At 48.7% G+C, this 16,725-nt stretch overlaps 1 protein-coding gene across 1 annotated transcript in view; it reads left to right on the plus strand.

The window, feature by feature from the left end:
• LOC116942683 (peroxidasin homolog) overlaps nt 1–16,338 on the plus strand; it is an 84,190-nt gene extending 67,852 nt beyond the window's left edge. The window contains exons 21-24 of the mRNA XM_032954907.2: nt 7,525–7,648; nt 10,005–10,122; nt 11,351–11,467; nt 13,532–16,338. Of these exons, the coding sequence (XP_032810798.2) occupies nt 7,525–7,648; nt 10,005–10,122; nt 11,351–11,467; nt 13,532–13,672 (500 nt within the window). The 3' untranslated portion in view covers nt 13,673–16,338. The remainder of the gene's footprint in view (nt 1–7,524; nt 7,649–10,004; nt 10,123–11,350; nt 11,468–13,531) is intronic.
• Nucleotides 16,339–16,725: the final 387 nt, after the last annotated feature.

Raw genomic sequence — 16,725 nt, forward strand, 5'->3', positions numbered from 1 at the left:
ATGTGTGTGTGTATGTGTGAGACTGGAGCGTGCCACTAAGAGGTGGGGCCTTACCATCAGCCCCACCAAAACTAAGCACCTGCCTGGGTATTTTGTACCATCGGACACTCCACCCCCACAACTCCCAATCGGTGATGGGGCAGTTGTGGAGAGAGTGGAGAGTTTCCCATACCTGGGCAGTGTGCTTATGACTGGCTCCAGTTTAACAGTAGAGGTCTCACTCCGAATCAGTCGAGCGGCAATATATTTTCATCGGTTGCGTAACGCTGTGTGGAAGCTACCTGGTCTGTAGCTCCGCACTAAGCTTCAGGTCTTCTCGGCCACGGTCATTCCCTCCCTTCTCTACGCTTGCGAAACGTGGACCCCCCAAATGGAACATCTTCGCCAGTTAAAAACATTTAGGCTGGCCTGCCTACGATCCATCCTGGGTTTAACCAGACTGGATTGTGTGAGGAGCTCACAAATCTTTGAAAGATCTGGGCAAGGTTCCATCGGTGAGCTCCTCCGGCAGGCAAGGCTGCGTTGGCTGGGTCATGTAGCCTGCATGCCCAGCCACCGCATGCCGAAACAGCTTTTGTTCGGCCGGATCGAGGGGGCTAAACGGGCGCGGCACGGACTAGAGAAGAGATGGAGCGATGTGGTACAGGAGGACGTGGAGCTGAGTGGACTTGCCGATGACTGGTACCAGCGGTGTCAAGATCGGCCTCTGTGGAGGAGGCTCGTGAAGGACGCTATTGGGCAGTTGGAGGCAGTCGCCCTCCAACAAAAACGGAGGGTGGAGGAGCGACGCTCACAACAACGAGCGGAGCGCCGGGTGGCTAAAGCACAGCAGGTTGGCACAGTAGGGGGCACAGGTGGTGCATTAGCCAAGCCAGTCATCTCAGTCATCTTAGTCAGTCGACCCGTGGCACTTGGGTCTGCCCCATGACCTCCTGCCAGCGGGCGTTCGACACTTCACGTGGCCTCAAGGTGCACATGGCCTGGCACAAGCGTCGTGGTGACGTCACCGCCACTTAGTGGCGAATAGCGGTTGTTGTGTGTATGTGTATATGTGTGTGTATGTGTGTATGTGTGTGTATGTGTGTTGTGGGGAGCGATAGTGTAGCGGTTAGCGCGCTGCGCTATGAACCTGGCGACCCGGGTTCGATTCCCGCTCACAGCCAACACCAGTGACGATTATCTGAACCGGTCCCGGGCCTCCCCTAGGTCGACTCAGCCTCAAATGAGTACCTGGTGCGGTGTGTAAACATTGCCACTAGGGAGACAAAGGCGGTCGGGCGTGGTGCTGGCCACCCACCCCCTCGTGTACCGTTCTGGCCTTCATAGGTGCTCGCTAACAGCACTTGCCCCTACAGTCTGTTAAGGCTATATGGGGGATCTTTGTCTTTGTATGTATGTGTATGTATATGTGTGTGTTGAACTTTTTTTGCACCGTACGTAGCCAACCGTGCCAATCTTAGTTGCGTAGCCAGTCATGTTTGGAACAAATGCGGGTTTTCTCAGGGTGCTCCGGTTTTCTCCCACATGAACGAAGTTGTAGAAACATCCCAAATTAAGTTGTTGGCTGCCTTCCCACCCGTCTGTGGTTTCCCTTAGGAAACCGTGCGCATTACAAATGTAAAAAAACAACTTTGAAATGGACGTATGATTTTAAACCTTTACGACATATGACGAAACCTTAATGCGCCAGTTGTCTGTAGCTGGAAGGAACAATAATGCTCGTAATCGTGATCTAAATTGAACCAAGCATCCATGTAAAGTTGTGTTTCCATTATGAACTTGCTCTACATGGACGTTACTGCTTCCTTCACGCTCGGTGCTAGTGCTCGCATTATTACTAACTCGAGTTAAATCCTTCCGAGGACAAACGCACGGCGGAAAGCGATACACAGTCAACGCGTATGCATGATTTTTCTTCCTTCTGTTCAGAGTGCTTCGTTGTCTTCTTGGGGGAGGGCATGGCTGCTAGACTCATGGGGAGGAGAGGGTCCGGTTGGGGTTAGGTTTAGCGATATGCAGAGGGCCGATGGCGAAGAGCGGCCTTCATGAAGATTTGTCTCTTCCATGGTGTCCCCACGGTCTGAAACTCCCCCCAGCCTTTTGTGCTGTTGCCTCGCTGTCCCTGTTCCAGTCCAGGCTCCAGGCCCTTTCCCCCCCCCCCCCCCTCCTCTGACTGCCTCATTCTCGCTATAAAATAAATATCACCACTACTTCTGCACAGCGCCTCGAGATGCAGCCGCATTTGGATGCTCTGTGAGCCTGCATCGTTACCCCGTGGTTACGCCTGTGCCGCGTGCCATTTCCCAGGGCATTGGCTCCGTCTGTAGGCGGCTCACGAGCGTGGAGGAGTTGGAGCCAACCGCGAGAGCTCACGGCGGCCCCTTTGGCACGAGGCATTGAAGTGGTCTCCCCTTGCCTACCAGCTCAGCAGGTCGCAGCAAAGGCCGTGCTGTTGAATTCGATGCAGTCTTGGTGGGGGTTCTCACCTGGTCAAATCGAGATTTACCCGGCTACGCACCGCGTCTTATCTTCCTCACATTTATGGAGCGCCCTATTCCAAGTGCGCCTTCGCAACGATCCTAAAAGTGGCACGTAGGATGACAACGGTTGAAATAAAGATCGCGGTTGTTCTTGTTAAAACTGGTGGTGTAGTCATGGTGACAGAGCAGGTGGTAGTGGTCAAGGAGGGGTTGGGGTAGTGATAGAGGTAGGGGTAGTGATAGGGGTAGGGGTAGTGATAGGGGTAGTGATAGGGGTAGTGATAGGGGTTGGGGTAGTGATAGGGGTAGTGATAGGGGTAGTGATAGGGGTTGGGGTAGTGATAGGGGTTGGGGTAGTGATAGGGGTTGGGGTAGTGATAGGGGTAGTGATAGGGGTAGTGATAGGGGTAGGGGTAGTGATAGGGGTAGTGATAGGGGTAGTGATAGGGGTAGGGGTAGTGATAGGGGTAGGGGTAGTGATAGGGGTAGTGATAGGGGTAGTGATAGGGGTTGGGGTAGTGATAGGGGTAGTGATAGGGGTTGGGGTAGTGATAGGGGTAGGGGTAGTGATAGGGGTAGTGATAGGGGTAGGGGTAGTGATAGGGGTAGGGGTAGTGATAGGAGTAGTGATATGGGTAGGGGTAGTGATAGGGGTAGGGGTAGTGATAGGGGTAGTGATAGGGGTAGTGATAGGGGTAGTGATAGGGGTAGTGATAGGGGTTGGGGTAGTGATAGGGGTTGGGGTAGTGATAGGGGTAGTGATAGGGGTTGGGGTAGTGATAGGGGTAGGGGTAGTGATAGGGGTAGGGGTAGTGATAGGGGTTGGGGTAGTGATAGGAGTAGTGATAGGGGTAGGGGTAGTGATAGGGGTAGTGATAGGGGTAGTGATAGGGGTAGTGATAAGGGTAGGGGTAGTGATAGGGGTAGTGATAGGGGTTGGGGCAGTGATAGGGGTAGTGATAGGGGTAGGGGTAGTGATAGGGGTAGTGATAGGGGTAGTGATAGGGGTAGGGGTAGTGATAGGGGTAGTGATAGGGGTAGTGATAAGGGTAGGGGTAGGCTTGGTCGAAGCTGGTGCATGGGGGTAGGCAGCAGTAGCAAGATGGGCTATGGGAGAAGAGATGAGGGTTGTTTTAAGGGAGGATCTGAAGCAAGGTTAGTGAAGGTGATTATTTAACGTGAAGTTGGAGCATAAACAGACACATTTAAACATCTCTTCACATGAAGATAGAATGTGACATATTAAATAGGTTCTCGTCCATAACCCGATTGACTTTCTGGACCAATGCGTTCCAGCAGTATCATTCCAGGTAAGCCCTGGACCGGGTTTAACCTTCTGGGTCTCATCACCAGAGGCACATCTGCTCAACACACAGTTACGGGCTGCCAGATGTCATTGGCGAGAGCACTCGACGAAAACATTTGGGCATGTTAAGTGCAAATCAATTTAGTTTCATACTCAGCGTGCACTTGTCATAGAGCATTACTGGGGTCGATGTTTAAAGCTATTGCTTGAACATGATCTTAGGTAATTATATATGGCTATTCTCAACTTTACTGCATATGCCAGGAAGCTAAATAAATGCATATTTGTCTTGAAACGTCATTGTTTTTCCTTAGCATTTCCACGGTGGTCTCGGTGGACTCACACCTGGCTATTAATGCTGGTTGCGTGCCCGGCCAAAGGCAGAGATCACCTCTGCGTAGGCTTTCGCGACGCTGCTCTGCGACTCTCCGTTGGCTGTTTGAATTGTGCCGCGCGATGCCCGACGTTTCGCTCCGCGGCCTTCGGTTCCTGAAAAAGCTCCCCGCACACGTGGAGCGAAACGTCGGACATCGCGCCGAACAACACGATGCGTGAACCCCGGAGACACGCGTCGGAGAGCTCGGGCAAAAGGTCTCCCCGTTCAGCCTCGGTGGACTGTCGTGGCCAGTGCTGGTCACTTCATTAGCTCAGCCTCTTGGAATTTCCACCGCCAGGCTCGGGGACCACCAATAGCGATGAGCGACGCCCAACGCTCATTTTCTGAGCACGGGGAAAGTTATTCATCTTTTGATTGAACAAAAAAAGCACAAAGCTCTTTTGTCGATCGCAATTTGCGACCCTACTGCACATTCCGATTCGAGGAGACGCTTGTATAACGCAAAGGTCAGCGGATTTTTCCAACCGCACCCCCCCTCCCCACTTTTTTTGTTTCTCCCCAAGGCGCACATTTGCGTGATTCGCGTTAAGTGCCCCATCGGCAACAGCAGCATCAACAAAAACCCACGAGAGGTAAATAAGCGGCGCTTGAACGTTGCGAAGAAAGTGCGTCATCGGTGGGCACTTTACGGTCTCGGGGTGGAAAACAATCGGGGGTGGATGGGTGGGGCCTTTTTTTAGGTTTGGCTCCGAAAAGCACCGTTGCTTCCATCCCCTGGAGGAACGGAGACCCGGCAAAGTTTGCGCCCGTGAGCTGATAAGTGCCGGCTGTGGCTGCCGTTTAAGATTTGCGGTCGAGCGTGGCGTGCAAAAAAAAAGAGTTGAGTTTCTTTCCTTGAAACGAAACGCAGAAACGCGCACGTCAGTTCGAATACTGTAATTTCTTTGTTTAAAGAACGATTACACTGTAAATGCAAACACACTGGCGTGGAGTGCACGTGTTTGCGCCCGTGCGTTAACGGAGACTACAATCTCGTGGTCAGCGTTATAGACTGTTGTGGCCAAGCGCTGTTAGCGAGCAGCCATTAAAGCTGATGACCAAGCCGTATCGATGCGCGTGAGAATGAAACCTCACCGAAGTGAAACGGAACTCCAGACAAAGTGATGTGGTGTTCCTGGAATCCCGAGACAGATTCAAATCTGGCGGACTGTTAGGTAATCTCCACAGTGCAAACGGCTCAAATTATGACAGCCTCTTGAAAGCCATTTGGGCGCACATACCACCAGTGCGTTATCTGAATTCCTGGCTTGAGTGCGTTGCAGATGAACAGTGCTCACTCAACCTTCAATTATAAGCTTGCCCATGGTAGGCAGGTTTTATGGTGCAGGGCGTTCTAGAATTTTTGCCGAACACGTTTGGTTCTCTGCTTGAGGTCACTCGCAGTAGATGGTTGGGGCGAGTACAGCACACGAGTGGGTGGGTGAATAGCACCATACCTAGCCGCCTTTGTCTCCTGAGTGGCAATATTTACACACTCCACCAGGTACTCATTTGAGGCTGAGTCCACCCAAGGGAGCCCAGGACTGGTTCAGATATCTATCACTGGTGTTGGATGTGAGCGAAAATCGAACTCGGTTCGCTGGGTTTCTAGCCCGGCACGTTAACCGCTGGACTACCGCTCATTAAACCACACACACACCTATGATTTTATTATTTACATTGTTGAATTTTATTTTACAGTTTTGAAAAGCCAGGCGTGGACGTGCGTTTAGAGTTGAGCGTTGGATTCACATGAACCCGCATGAAGTGCATCTCATGGATGACATCATGAATGGCTGAATGCATGTTTGATCGTTTGTGTTTTTACTCTGTATTGTTTCCCAGGCACAAGCGTAATAATCATACATAATTTACAGCCCTTTGTCAATCCACTGTTGGCTGAAGGGCTTTCAACGCCGCGTCCGTTGCAAGGGGTTATTTGACCATACTTCACCACACTGGGCATTGGGAGTTTGTGAATGGAGTAGGGCCCAGGACCGGTTCAGACATCATTAGCCAATGATGTTAGCCATGCTCTGCTATTATGATAACGGTGGGAAGTTATTCTTTGCTCATATCCGTTTGACCACTTATGTGTGTGTAACCCGTGCTGCGATGCTGCGCAAAATCAGTTGATTAGTTTTATTGTAATTTACTATAAACCCCAGACGTTTAAACGCAATCGAAACGGGGGGAACATCAGGTATTTAGTTGCTTTCTTTTAACAGCCCCTAAAATCAGCAGATATGTATTGTATCATTCGTTTTTAAACTCAACACACGATGGACACATATATGGGCCCGAGCAATTTGCGTTTGTGACACGTAATATAACGACGCCATCGTAGCTCGTGCAGGTTCGTGGTACTGCTGACTTGTGATGTTGTCCAGCAGGGATCAATCAAAGGGGTTTTTTTTTCATTGCTTTGTTTTCGTTCATTTTAAAAGCAGAGCATTTCTGGCAGTTTTCAGCCGCGGTGCTAATTGGCCGACGGGATTTAGAGGGAGGCACGCGGCAGCTGAGTTTTGTTGAAAAACATTTCGTTCCGTGCAACTTTTTTTTTTACTGTTGTTACATTTTCACACACAAACCCGTTTAAGCAGCTGCCATCCTCACAGCCGGGCCTGTTAACGGACGCGTGGTAAGTTTGGCCATCCATCGATGGTGGTTGCTGGTCCATGGTGGTGCCTTACGCTCCTCCCTTTCAATTAATGCAATCCTTGTAAAATGATCACAGCGATATTGACAAGAGATAGAGATGGTGCGGTGTAAGAGAAATTGAGACAAATACAGGGTCTCCTCTATTTACGAACATTCGACTTACGAACTTTTAGAGATACGAACACCTGTCCGTATGTCCAGTTGCCTGTTCGGACCGAGAATCGTAAGTTCAACCGCCGCGCAATACATGGCGGTGGTGGCATCTACATCTGCAGAACATGAAGAACCAGTGGCATCTGCATCTATAGGAGATTGTACAACGTTTAAAGCCATTCCTCGTGTTTCGTGTACATGCTGTACAACACGTTTGGAATCGACAGGACTAAAATTGGACTGACAAACAAATCGACTTACGAACAGACATCTGGAACCTAACTCGTTCATAAGTAGACCAGTCCCTGTAGAGGTATAGTGTGATGAGAGAGGTAGACAAGATATGAGAGAGATGCACCCCCTTTTTATATTATTTAGCATATGTTTATTATGATTAGAAATTAAGATGATGTTTAATCCACCATTGCCTTTTTTAATGGATTCGGGATCCCCTTGAGCTGCTTGGGGACCCTGCGAATCTCCACTGTCGTCTGTTCACACCCCCCCCACCCGCCCCTTGTTTTGTGTCTCACTTTGGGGCGAATTAGACTGCCGGGCACGCGGACAGTTCAACGCCATCTCCAACCACTTTCGGAGCAAACGCTCGCCGGAGTTCAGCTACCCGGGGGAGAGGCCAGGGGACCGGCACGAGAAGCAGGAAACGAGCGAAGGGTGAGAGTCGGCTACAACTGAGTTGTGTCAGCTTGGGGGCGGCGGCGGGGGGGGGGGGGCACACGTCATCACGGTCAATGTTAAACAAACTTTGCACAAAATATTATACGCTAAGTAGAATTAAGCCTCTTGTTTTTTTTTTCTTTCTCGGTGATGGTCTGGTCATTTTCTTGTTTGAGTTGAGAAAACGCGTGCATGAGAGGAGAGGAGAGCACCAAAAGCTGTGACGTCCAGATATCTGCACATAACCTACAGTGAGGGAAAAAAAGTATTTGATCCCCTGCTGATTTTGTACGTTTGCCTACTGACAAAGAAATGATCAGTCTATAATTTTAATGGTAGGTTTATTTGAACAGTGAGAGACAGAATAACAACAAAAATATCCAGAAAAACGCATGTCAAAAATGTTATAAATTGATTTGCATTTTAATGAAGGAAATAAGTATTTGACCCCCTCTCAATCAGAAAGATTTGTGGCTCCCAGGTGTCTTTTATACAGGTAACGAGCTGAGATTAGGAGCACACTCTTAATGGGAGTGCTCCTAATCTCAGCTTGTTACATGTATAAAAGACACCTGTCCACAGAAGCAATCAATCAGATTCCAAACTCTCCACCATGGCCAAGACCAAAGAGCTCTCCAAGGATGTCAGGGACAATATTGTAGACCTACACAAGGCTGGAATGGGCTACAAGACCATTGCCAAGCAGCTTGATGAGAAGGTGACAACAGTTGGTGCGATTATTCGCAAATGGAAGAAACACAAAAGAACTGTCAATCTCCCCCAGCCTGGGGCTCCATGCAAGATCTCTCCTTGTGGAGTTGCAATGATCATGAGAACGGTGAGGAATCAGCCCAGAACTACACGGGAGGATCTTGTCAATGATCTCAAGGCAGCTGGGACCATAGTCACCAAGAAAACAATTGGTAACACACTACGCCGTGAAGGACAGAAATCCTCCAGCGCCTGCAAGGTCCCCCTGCTCAAGAAAGCACATACATGCCCGTCTGAAGTTTGCCAATGAACATCTGAATGATTCAGAGGACAACTGGGTGAAAGTGTTGTGGTCAGATGAGACCAAAATGGAGCTCTTGGGCATCAACTCAACTCGCCGTGTTTGGAGGAGGAGGAATGCTGCCTATGACCCCAAGGACACCATCCTCACCGTCAAACATGGAGGTGGAAACATTATGTTTTCGGGGTGTTTTTCTGCTAAGGGGACAGGACAACTTCACCGCATCAAAGGGACGATGGACGGGGCCATGTATCGTCAAATCTTGGGTGAGAACCTCCTTCCCTCAGCCAGGGCATTGAAAATGGGTCGTGGATGGGTATTCCAACATGACAATGACCCAAAACACACGGCCAAGGCAACAAAGGAGTGGCTCAAGAAGAAGCACATTAAGGTCCTGGAGTGGCCTAGCCATTCTCCAGACCTTAATCCCATAGAAAATCTGTGGAGGGAGCTGAAGGTTCGAGTTGCCAAACGTCAGCCTCGAAACCTTAATGACTTGGAGAAGATCTGCAAAGAGGAGTGGGACAAAATCCCTCCTGAGATGTGTGCAAACCTGGTGACCAACTACAAGAAACGTCTGACCTCTGTGATTGCCAACAAGGGTTTTGCCACCAAGTACTAAGTCATCTTTTGCAGACAGGTGTCTTTTATACAGGTAACAAGCTGAAATTAGGAGCACTCCGTTTAAGAGTGTGCTCCTAATCTCAGCTCGTTACCTGTATAAAAGACACCTGGGAGCCAGAAATCTTTCTGATTGAAAGGGGGTCAAATACTTATTTCCCTCATTAAAATGCAAATCAATTTATAACATTTTCGACATGCGTTTTTCTGGATTTTTTTGTTGTTATTCTGTCTCTCACTGTTCAAATAAACCTACCATTAAAATTATAGACTGATCATTTATTTATCAGTGGGCAAACGTACAAAATGAGCAGGGGATCAAATACTTTTTTCCCTCACTGTATGCGCCGGATGTTGTGGCGAGAATCCCTGGGCGGTTGGCTGCTTCTGCCATTGCCACTGACCCCGGAGCATCCACAGACATCGTTTCATGATCTCAAAACCAGTACATGGTTTTCCCGTTTAATAAACAAAACACTGTTGGGAAGAGTGAACCAGGCACACCGCCCAGAACAAAGTTTGCGCGTGCGACTGGGAAACATCAATTGGAAGTTCCCACGTTGCCATTGGGTGAAATGTGATAGGATTACAATGTCAATTTCCATATAGAAATTATACAAATTGCCCTTGCCTACTGCTGTTTCTTTTTCTCCCCCTGGCGCTGTGGCGTGCTGGTAATGGGCCCCTGTGCACCATGCGCACCACCTCGCTGTCTCCCAGCTCCGCCCAGCACAATGTAACGCAGCGCACACAGGAGCGGGAGGAGGATTCGAGTCTGCAGGAACTTCGGGGCGTCGTGTCGGCTCTGCAGCGCACGGTGGAGCAGCTGCGCTCGCAGGTGAGGGTCGTCATCTCAGGCTTCGCTCCCTCCAGCCCCCGGCTCCACCACAATTACCGATGGCCCGGTGGAGGTGGAAAGCCCTTTCCTTACTGAAGGCCGAATCATGATCATCATTGTCATCATCAGTCATGGTCATTCCACAGCTGAGTGAAGGCCTCCCCAAGCAGCCACCGCCTCCTCTCATGATCCTGTGAGGTACTAATCCACCCGCACGTGAACTGATTTAGGACTCAAGAGCGAAAGCAGTCTGGCCTGCCCTCGCTCACCTCAAACAGCACTTGCACATGTGGCAGAACGTGCACGCCTCCACACATTCATGTAGTTCAGGTTGCGTGTAAAGGAGCTCCAGCCCAGGTGAGTCTTGAACTCCGTATTTTTTACGTCTTCCGCACGCCGCGTCACACGTGAAGGAATCACTCCGTTCAGGCGCTCCAAACCCTCCTTCCATCCCTCCTTTTATTCTTTTCCCCATCCTTTTCGGGAACTTTCCATGACTCTCCACCAATCACCTAACGGTCACCTGACCGACCCCTCATTTCCATTTAGTTTTCCCTGTTGACCATCCAGATTTGAATGTCCTCCACTTTCAAATCCGATTGTGTGCCCTACGTCGGCTCCTCCTGTCATAGCTCCTCGCCAATGAGAGTCGAGCACGCCATTCTAACTCACAAGCCATTAGACTTGGTGAGTGTATATTTATTTCCAGATAGGGTTTGCCTCTCGCCATCCCTTACAAGTGGATAAACAATGATAATACAGCAATACAAACTGGCGTCATTTTGCATTGTGGTCGTTTTCTATACCGGCGTGCTTTTTGTGCACCAGAGATTAATTTAGATTTGAAGTTTTCATGACTGCAGGGATCCCATACTCTTTGGTTCTTTCGGTAAAGTCACGTAGGTATAAAAAATGAAATGAATTTAATCGCGACGTTTCGGGCGCAACACAAGCGTCCGTCATCAGGTGGGACAACCACAGCAAGGAAACAATTTCTGAAGTGGGCTGCAGGGCTGCGGTAACAAGAGGCTATGTAGCCACGTGACTTTACCGAAAGAACCAAATAGTAGAGATTAATTTCTCGTGGAATATTTCCCAGGCACCCCCCTCCCCCCCCACAACGCCGCATACCCCTGGACCCTGACAGTGGGGGGGTTGAACCGAAATATCACCTGGAGCTCGGCCCCGTACAGCTCCGGCTGTAATTCAGCTCTGTTGCGCACCGCAGGTCAGTGGTTTGGAGCAGGCGCTGCACAAGGACGGCCGATGTAAGAACGCGGACGGGAAGGAGCGAGCACATCAGGAGACCTGGCACAGGGATGCCTGCAGCGAATGCCACTGTGAGGTACGGGGACTGGCCTTCAGCGTGACCTCGTTTAAAGGGGCGTGGGGGTATTGATACGATACGATTGTGGCTGTTGTGCCTCCCGCTTGCAGTCGCACCTCACCGAATATGCAGGAAGGCTGAAAGTCAACCGCCGCTGGTGTTATTTTTTGCACCAACATTTTATTGACTTTGACGATAAAAATCCAGACGAGGGCTGAGCCTTCAACAGGCGGGCTCAGCCCCCTCTAACCCCTCCGCCCTTGATGCCACAGGGCTGACGAGGACACACTCTGCACCTTCAGTATCGCCGGCCACTGGAACCGTTATTCCTCCAATGGGTTAACTCACGCCTACGACCAAATCACCTTGAATGCCACTGATCCCGCACCTCCGATTAGCACAGTTGGCTACGTATGGTGCGAAAGACGTTCAACATATATACATGATCTCTTTCGATCTCGGAAGCGAGCAGAGTGGATTGGGAATTATGCTTTGATGGGTGACCACCATTCACTACGATGGGTGTTTTGAGCGATACACTCCTGGCCTGGGTGGTAGACAGCAGAGGGCAGTGCAGCAGATTCCATTATTGTGCTGTACTTATAGGCTTCCATGTCTATGCTCCCTTGTCTTTAACCCGCACTGACCAGCATTTGGTTAAGTAACATTTTTTGCAAAGGGGCTGTATATGTGTAGAGGAGTAATATGGGGACGTGACGTCATGCGCGCTGGGCGGGGCGATGACGTCATGTCTCCTCTAGGTACTTAAGGGAGACCCCGTGACGAAAGCGGGGTCGTAGCTGGAGACAAGTGACCGAGCAGGCTGGAATGGAGGGCCAGGAGCAAGGGGATGGAAGTCTGTAACAGCGCAGCGTAAGGGCTAGGTGTGGCTGCGCTCCTCAGTCGGCCGATATTGGCTGAACCCCCGGCCGGTGCAGAGGAGGCAGCCCGGGCAGCCTGCTGTGGAAGGGGACAGATAGGACCCCCTACCCTTGTCGGGAAGTGTTAGCCCCTGTGTTATTGGCAGAAGCCCTTAATAAACTACTGGTGCAAGCCCTTACCTTCACCTCCGTCTCCGAGTCGTCAAGAGCTTCTCAACATATGTACTGTACATGGCCGGGCTAGTTAATCCATAGCACAAACGTTGTTGACTTCTCGCACATTGGTACTAAATTTTGACCTCAGAGGGATGATGGGCTTAGCTGGCTGAGGCTGGGATTTGAACTTGTAACTTTTTCAAATGTAAGCCACATGCTCTATCCATCATCCCCTGAGCTACCCAGCCAGATAATTATTCCACCCCTGGATAAAATCCCAGGACCTCACATGCATTGACTCGGCAACACTGACAAACTATATCTCCCCTGAGTGACCCAGTCATCTCATTTAGAAAATGTAAATCAATTGTTTAGATGGAATCTCGGCGATAACAGGACTGGATCGGGTCCGAATTGAAGGGATGAGGAAGAAGGCAAGAGTGGTGGTTAGTCATCCCAGGCAAGCTCAACGAAAGGCGAATTCCGATGGCGAGGGTTTTTTTGTCATAACAAGAGAGAAAATCCACACTCGTGTGGAACAGGAAACACTTGAAGGGACCTCACGGGTAGATCTATGACGTCCGCTTCCGTGGCCCGTTCTCTACAACGAAGCGTGGCACTGCACTGCGAGAGAGGTCTCGGGCGAACGCTTCCCTCTCTTGACTTGACACCGGCAGTGCAGTTGGGATAAAATTGAGGAGAGGAAAAAAAAGATTTTACATAAGTTTATTCATGCTCATGAATTTGACCGTAAGTTCCGAGGCGCACAGTGGGAAATGTGACTGTATAAGAGGCACAGAACAGAAGCACATAGAACAATAAAATCCAAACAGCCGACCCCATGTAATAATGGGATTTTAAAACGTCAGTTCCTGTCATCTGTATTAGATATAAGCTGTATCAATGTTGTCCTTTCCTGCTGGCCTCCATGTTTGTTGTCCTTCCCCTGCACCTCCGAATAGGACGGTTGGCTACGTACAATGCGAAAGAAGTTCGAGGTACATACATAGGTGTAATGTGTTTTGTTTTTGTTCTGGGGTTCCAGAGAGGCGAGGTGGTCTGCCACGTGGAGAGATGTCCTCCCATCAACTGCCCTTCTCCAGAGCGCCTGGAAGGAAGCTGCTGCCCCATCTGTGTAGAACAGGCAGACCCCAGAGAAGGTGACGGAAGGGTGGATGTTGCATAAGGAAGAGGGACGGCTGGTCTCTCCGTTTCTAAAAAAGAAAAACACTGCCCTGCTTATCCCCTCCATCCTCACCCTGCTCCATCCCCCAAAGCACTGCCCTAAAAAAAACACCGCCTCTGCTGTGAATGTACTGTGCACACTCCATTTGGTCCAATTGCAATGCAGCGTTAGCCTCCGTTTAATTAAACAAGAAAATAATTCAGCATCGGCTAATCCACGCGCGATGTGTCAACATCTTTCCAAAACAATGCATTACACTGCCAGTTTCTTTCTCAAGTTTACAAGAATCACTCTCCCCCTGCCTTTGTCACATTAAAAGCATTCCAGCAGACTGCCGCTTAATCGTTAAGCGGCAATTGCGGCAGGCAAACAACAATCACATGAAAACACGTCGGACTGGACCGGCTGGTCGATTCAATTGGCCGCTCGCGTTGAAACGTGTACCGCAAAAAAAAAAACCCCGCTAAATGTGCCTAGGAATGGCGAGTCGCACACAATGTGCTGGAACAACACAGCACGTTGCTCATACGCCAGGCGTGACATCATCTCCTGCCAGAAGAAAAACAAAAATCCCGCAGCGAGCGGCAATCAGTTAAAACGTATATAAGTTTCTCGGCTCGGAGAATTAGCCACGACGAAGTGTATCGAGTTAGCTCGTGGGGGGGGGGGGGGGTCGATAATACATTTCAGGACCGCTGGCATCATTAGCCTGGCGAGTATATATTGCTTGCTAGCGCACATACAATGCGCTGCTCGTCATGAACACAAAAAGCATTGCCAGGCCACATTCGCAGGTGGCGACACGTGCCCTCGCTTTTACGCATTAGTAATTCTAACGTGCAGCAGCGGCCAGACACCGTCACAAAGTACGCGTATAACAGGTACAGTATTCCTTACTCAAAGTATCCCAGTGTGGAACTGTTATGATGGAAAATACTTGACGGGGTAAAGTCGATTAATTTTCTTTCAAATGTGAAATATTGCTGTTTTCAATCGATTACAGATGCCATAATAGCCCTCGCCAAATTGTATTTCTATGGTTATGCATTTAAAGCAAAAAAGGTGTACTTGTGGTGGTGGTTTCATGTATTTTTTTAATATGCTAGTTTTCCAGAACATCTAGCTTTAGAAAAGTTATGCAAGAGGCATACGTGGAAGGGGTTCCCTTTAAAAATTCAACTTTCCCTATGAATGTGTCCATCATAACTGTGATGGGCTGGTGCTTGACATTTCATATTTTGCCAAATATCTCCTGAATCTGTGGCTCTACGTAGCTCGATGTGCCAGAGTAAATTTCTTTCCGTGACCCAGTATTTGACGAGTTTCGTTATTCAGTGTTCTTCACACATTTTCAGATGGGGGGCCACTTCAGTGCGAGGGCCACCACACATTTGAAACCATTGGGGTTTGACAGCAGCACGATGATGGGGGGTGTGTTCACATGTTGTGTATTTAACACGTAATCTTTTCGCGACCAATATTATTCATATTAAACGTTTTTGGGTTAGATCGCGTTATTTATAAATGTGTCGTAACGCTCCACCACCCGACACGGCCAATCAGCAAAAAAGTGTCACGTTGACAAAAGACAAATACTACGCATTGTTTTTTTCGGTAAAGTCAGGTACATACATGACTTTACCGAAAAAAACAATGAGTAATTTTATGCAGTCACGAAAGCTTTAATTCTTTATTAAAAGACAAATAGTTCACTAATTTAGCCCAAATGTTGTGGATTCACTCTTCAACACACCGGTGGGCTAAAGTAGTGAACTATTTTTCTTTTGTCAACGTGACACCTTTTTTTTGCTGATTGGCCGTGTCGGGTGGTGGAGGGTTACGACACATTTATAAATAACGCGATCTAACCCAAAAATGTTTATTATGTTGTGTATTGTCAGTGGCCGCACGTCAGGGCCCACACTAAAGGCCACTAGGGCCGCCAGTGGCCCCTTGGGCCTTGCAATGGAGAACACTGGTTTAGTTGGTTTCAATGCCAAACGATGCGCAATAGATATTGAGACTTGCAGCAATGTGTTCTTCACATGCATTCATGGACATTGTACACTATAGCAGTGTACATGGTTTGGCTCCATGTGAAGCTGCAATGAATTTCTGCGTTGAAAATGAAATCCAAAGAGTAAAATATCTCGTCAATGTGTTTTTGAGTTGTACCGCGCATTGCTCGGCACGACGTCAGGCATTTCACTCCACGTGCTGCGAGCCTCTTCAGGGGAGCCGAATGTGTGCCCAGTCTCTGTAAATGCCAGTCATCCACCGCCGATGAGCACGTTTGGCCAAGTACGGTGCGATACTTGGAATGTGTTATACTCTTGCAATATCTTAAAAAAAAAACACTTGCCTTGTGGCTTGAAGTGAGCCCAGCCAATGCAGGTTGTTCATAGTTCCCATGTATTAGTCGCCACTGAAAGGCATGTAATTCATCACTGCTGACTTTTTGAATGAACACATGGATTGTAGAGGCTTGTTGTGCGACTTCGAGGCGGTGGAAAAAAAAAGTGCCAAAACACTGCCGTAATTGTTTTAATATATGTAAAATATTACAGAACAACAAAACAAAACAATAAATCACATTTGTGTATTTTGAGTTAGCACGCATGATATAGTTGGCTTACTTTGTTTCATGAATAAACATTTTGTAAGAATATTGTGATTATTCTGTTTTTTTTCTTTTGTGCCGAAAAATATTCGGTGAGAAATTAAACCCTGCCTGTAATCCTCAACTACGGTCCTTGTTACAGTAAGATATAAGAATTGTAATACCGAACCACAACCAATGCGACCAATAAAAAAAAGTTAATGACAACTCTTGCTTCTTAAGCTGCAACGAACTAACGTGGGTTTACACTTAGGGCTTCTCTGTTGTAACAAAAACCAGAGCTGGCTTATGTAAACGCAACTGACAGTAATATTTTTCCCCATTATTCTCTGCGTAAAAGTGTGCACCAGATATAGCAACTTATCACGGTAAGAGTGTTCTGGCAAACGGCATCCTTGCTCCCAAGTGCAGGGTGGTTCATCTCTACTCTTGA

This window comes from Petromyzon marinus, chromosome 15, assembly GCF_048934315.1.
Source record: "Petromyzon marinus isolate PM22_M1 ecotype Great Lakes invasive population chromosome 15, UKy_Petmar_22M1.pri1.0, whole genome shotgun sequence".
NCBI lineage: Eukaryota > Metazoa > Chordata > Hyperoartia > Petromyzontiformes > Petromyzontidae > Petromyzon > Petromyzon marinus.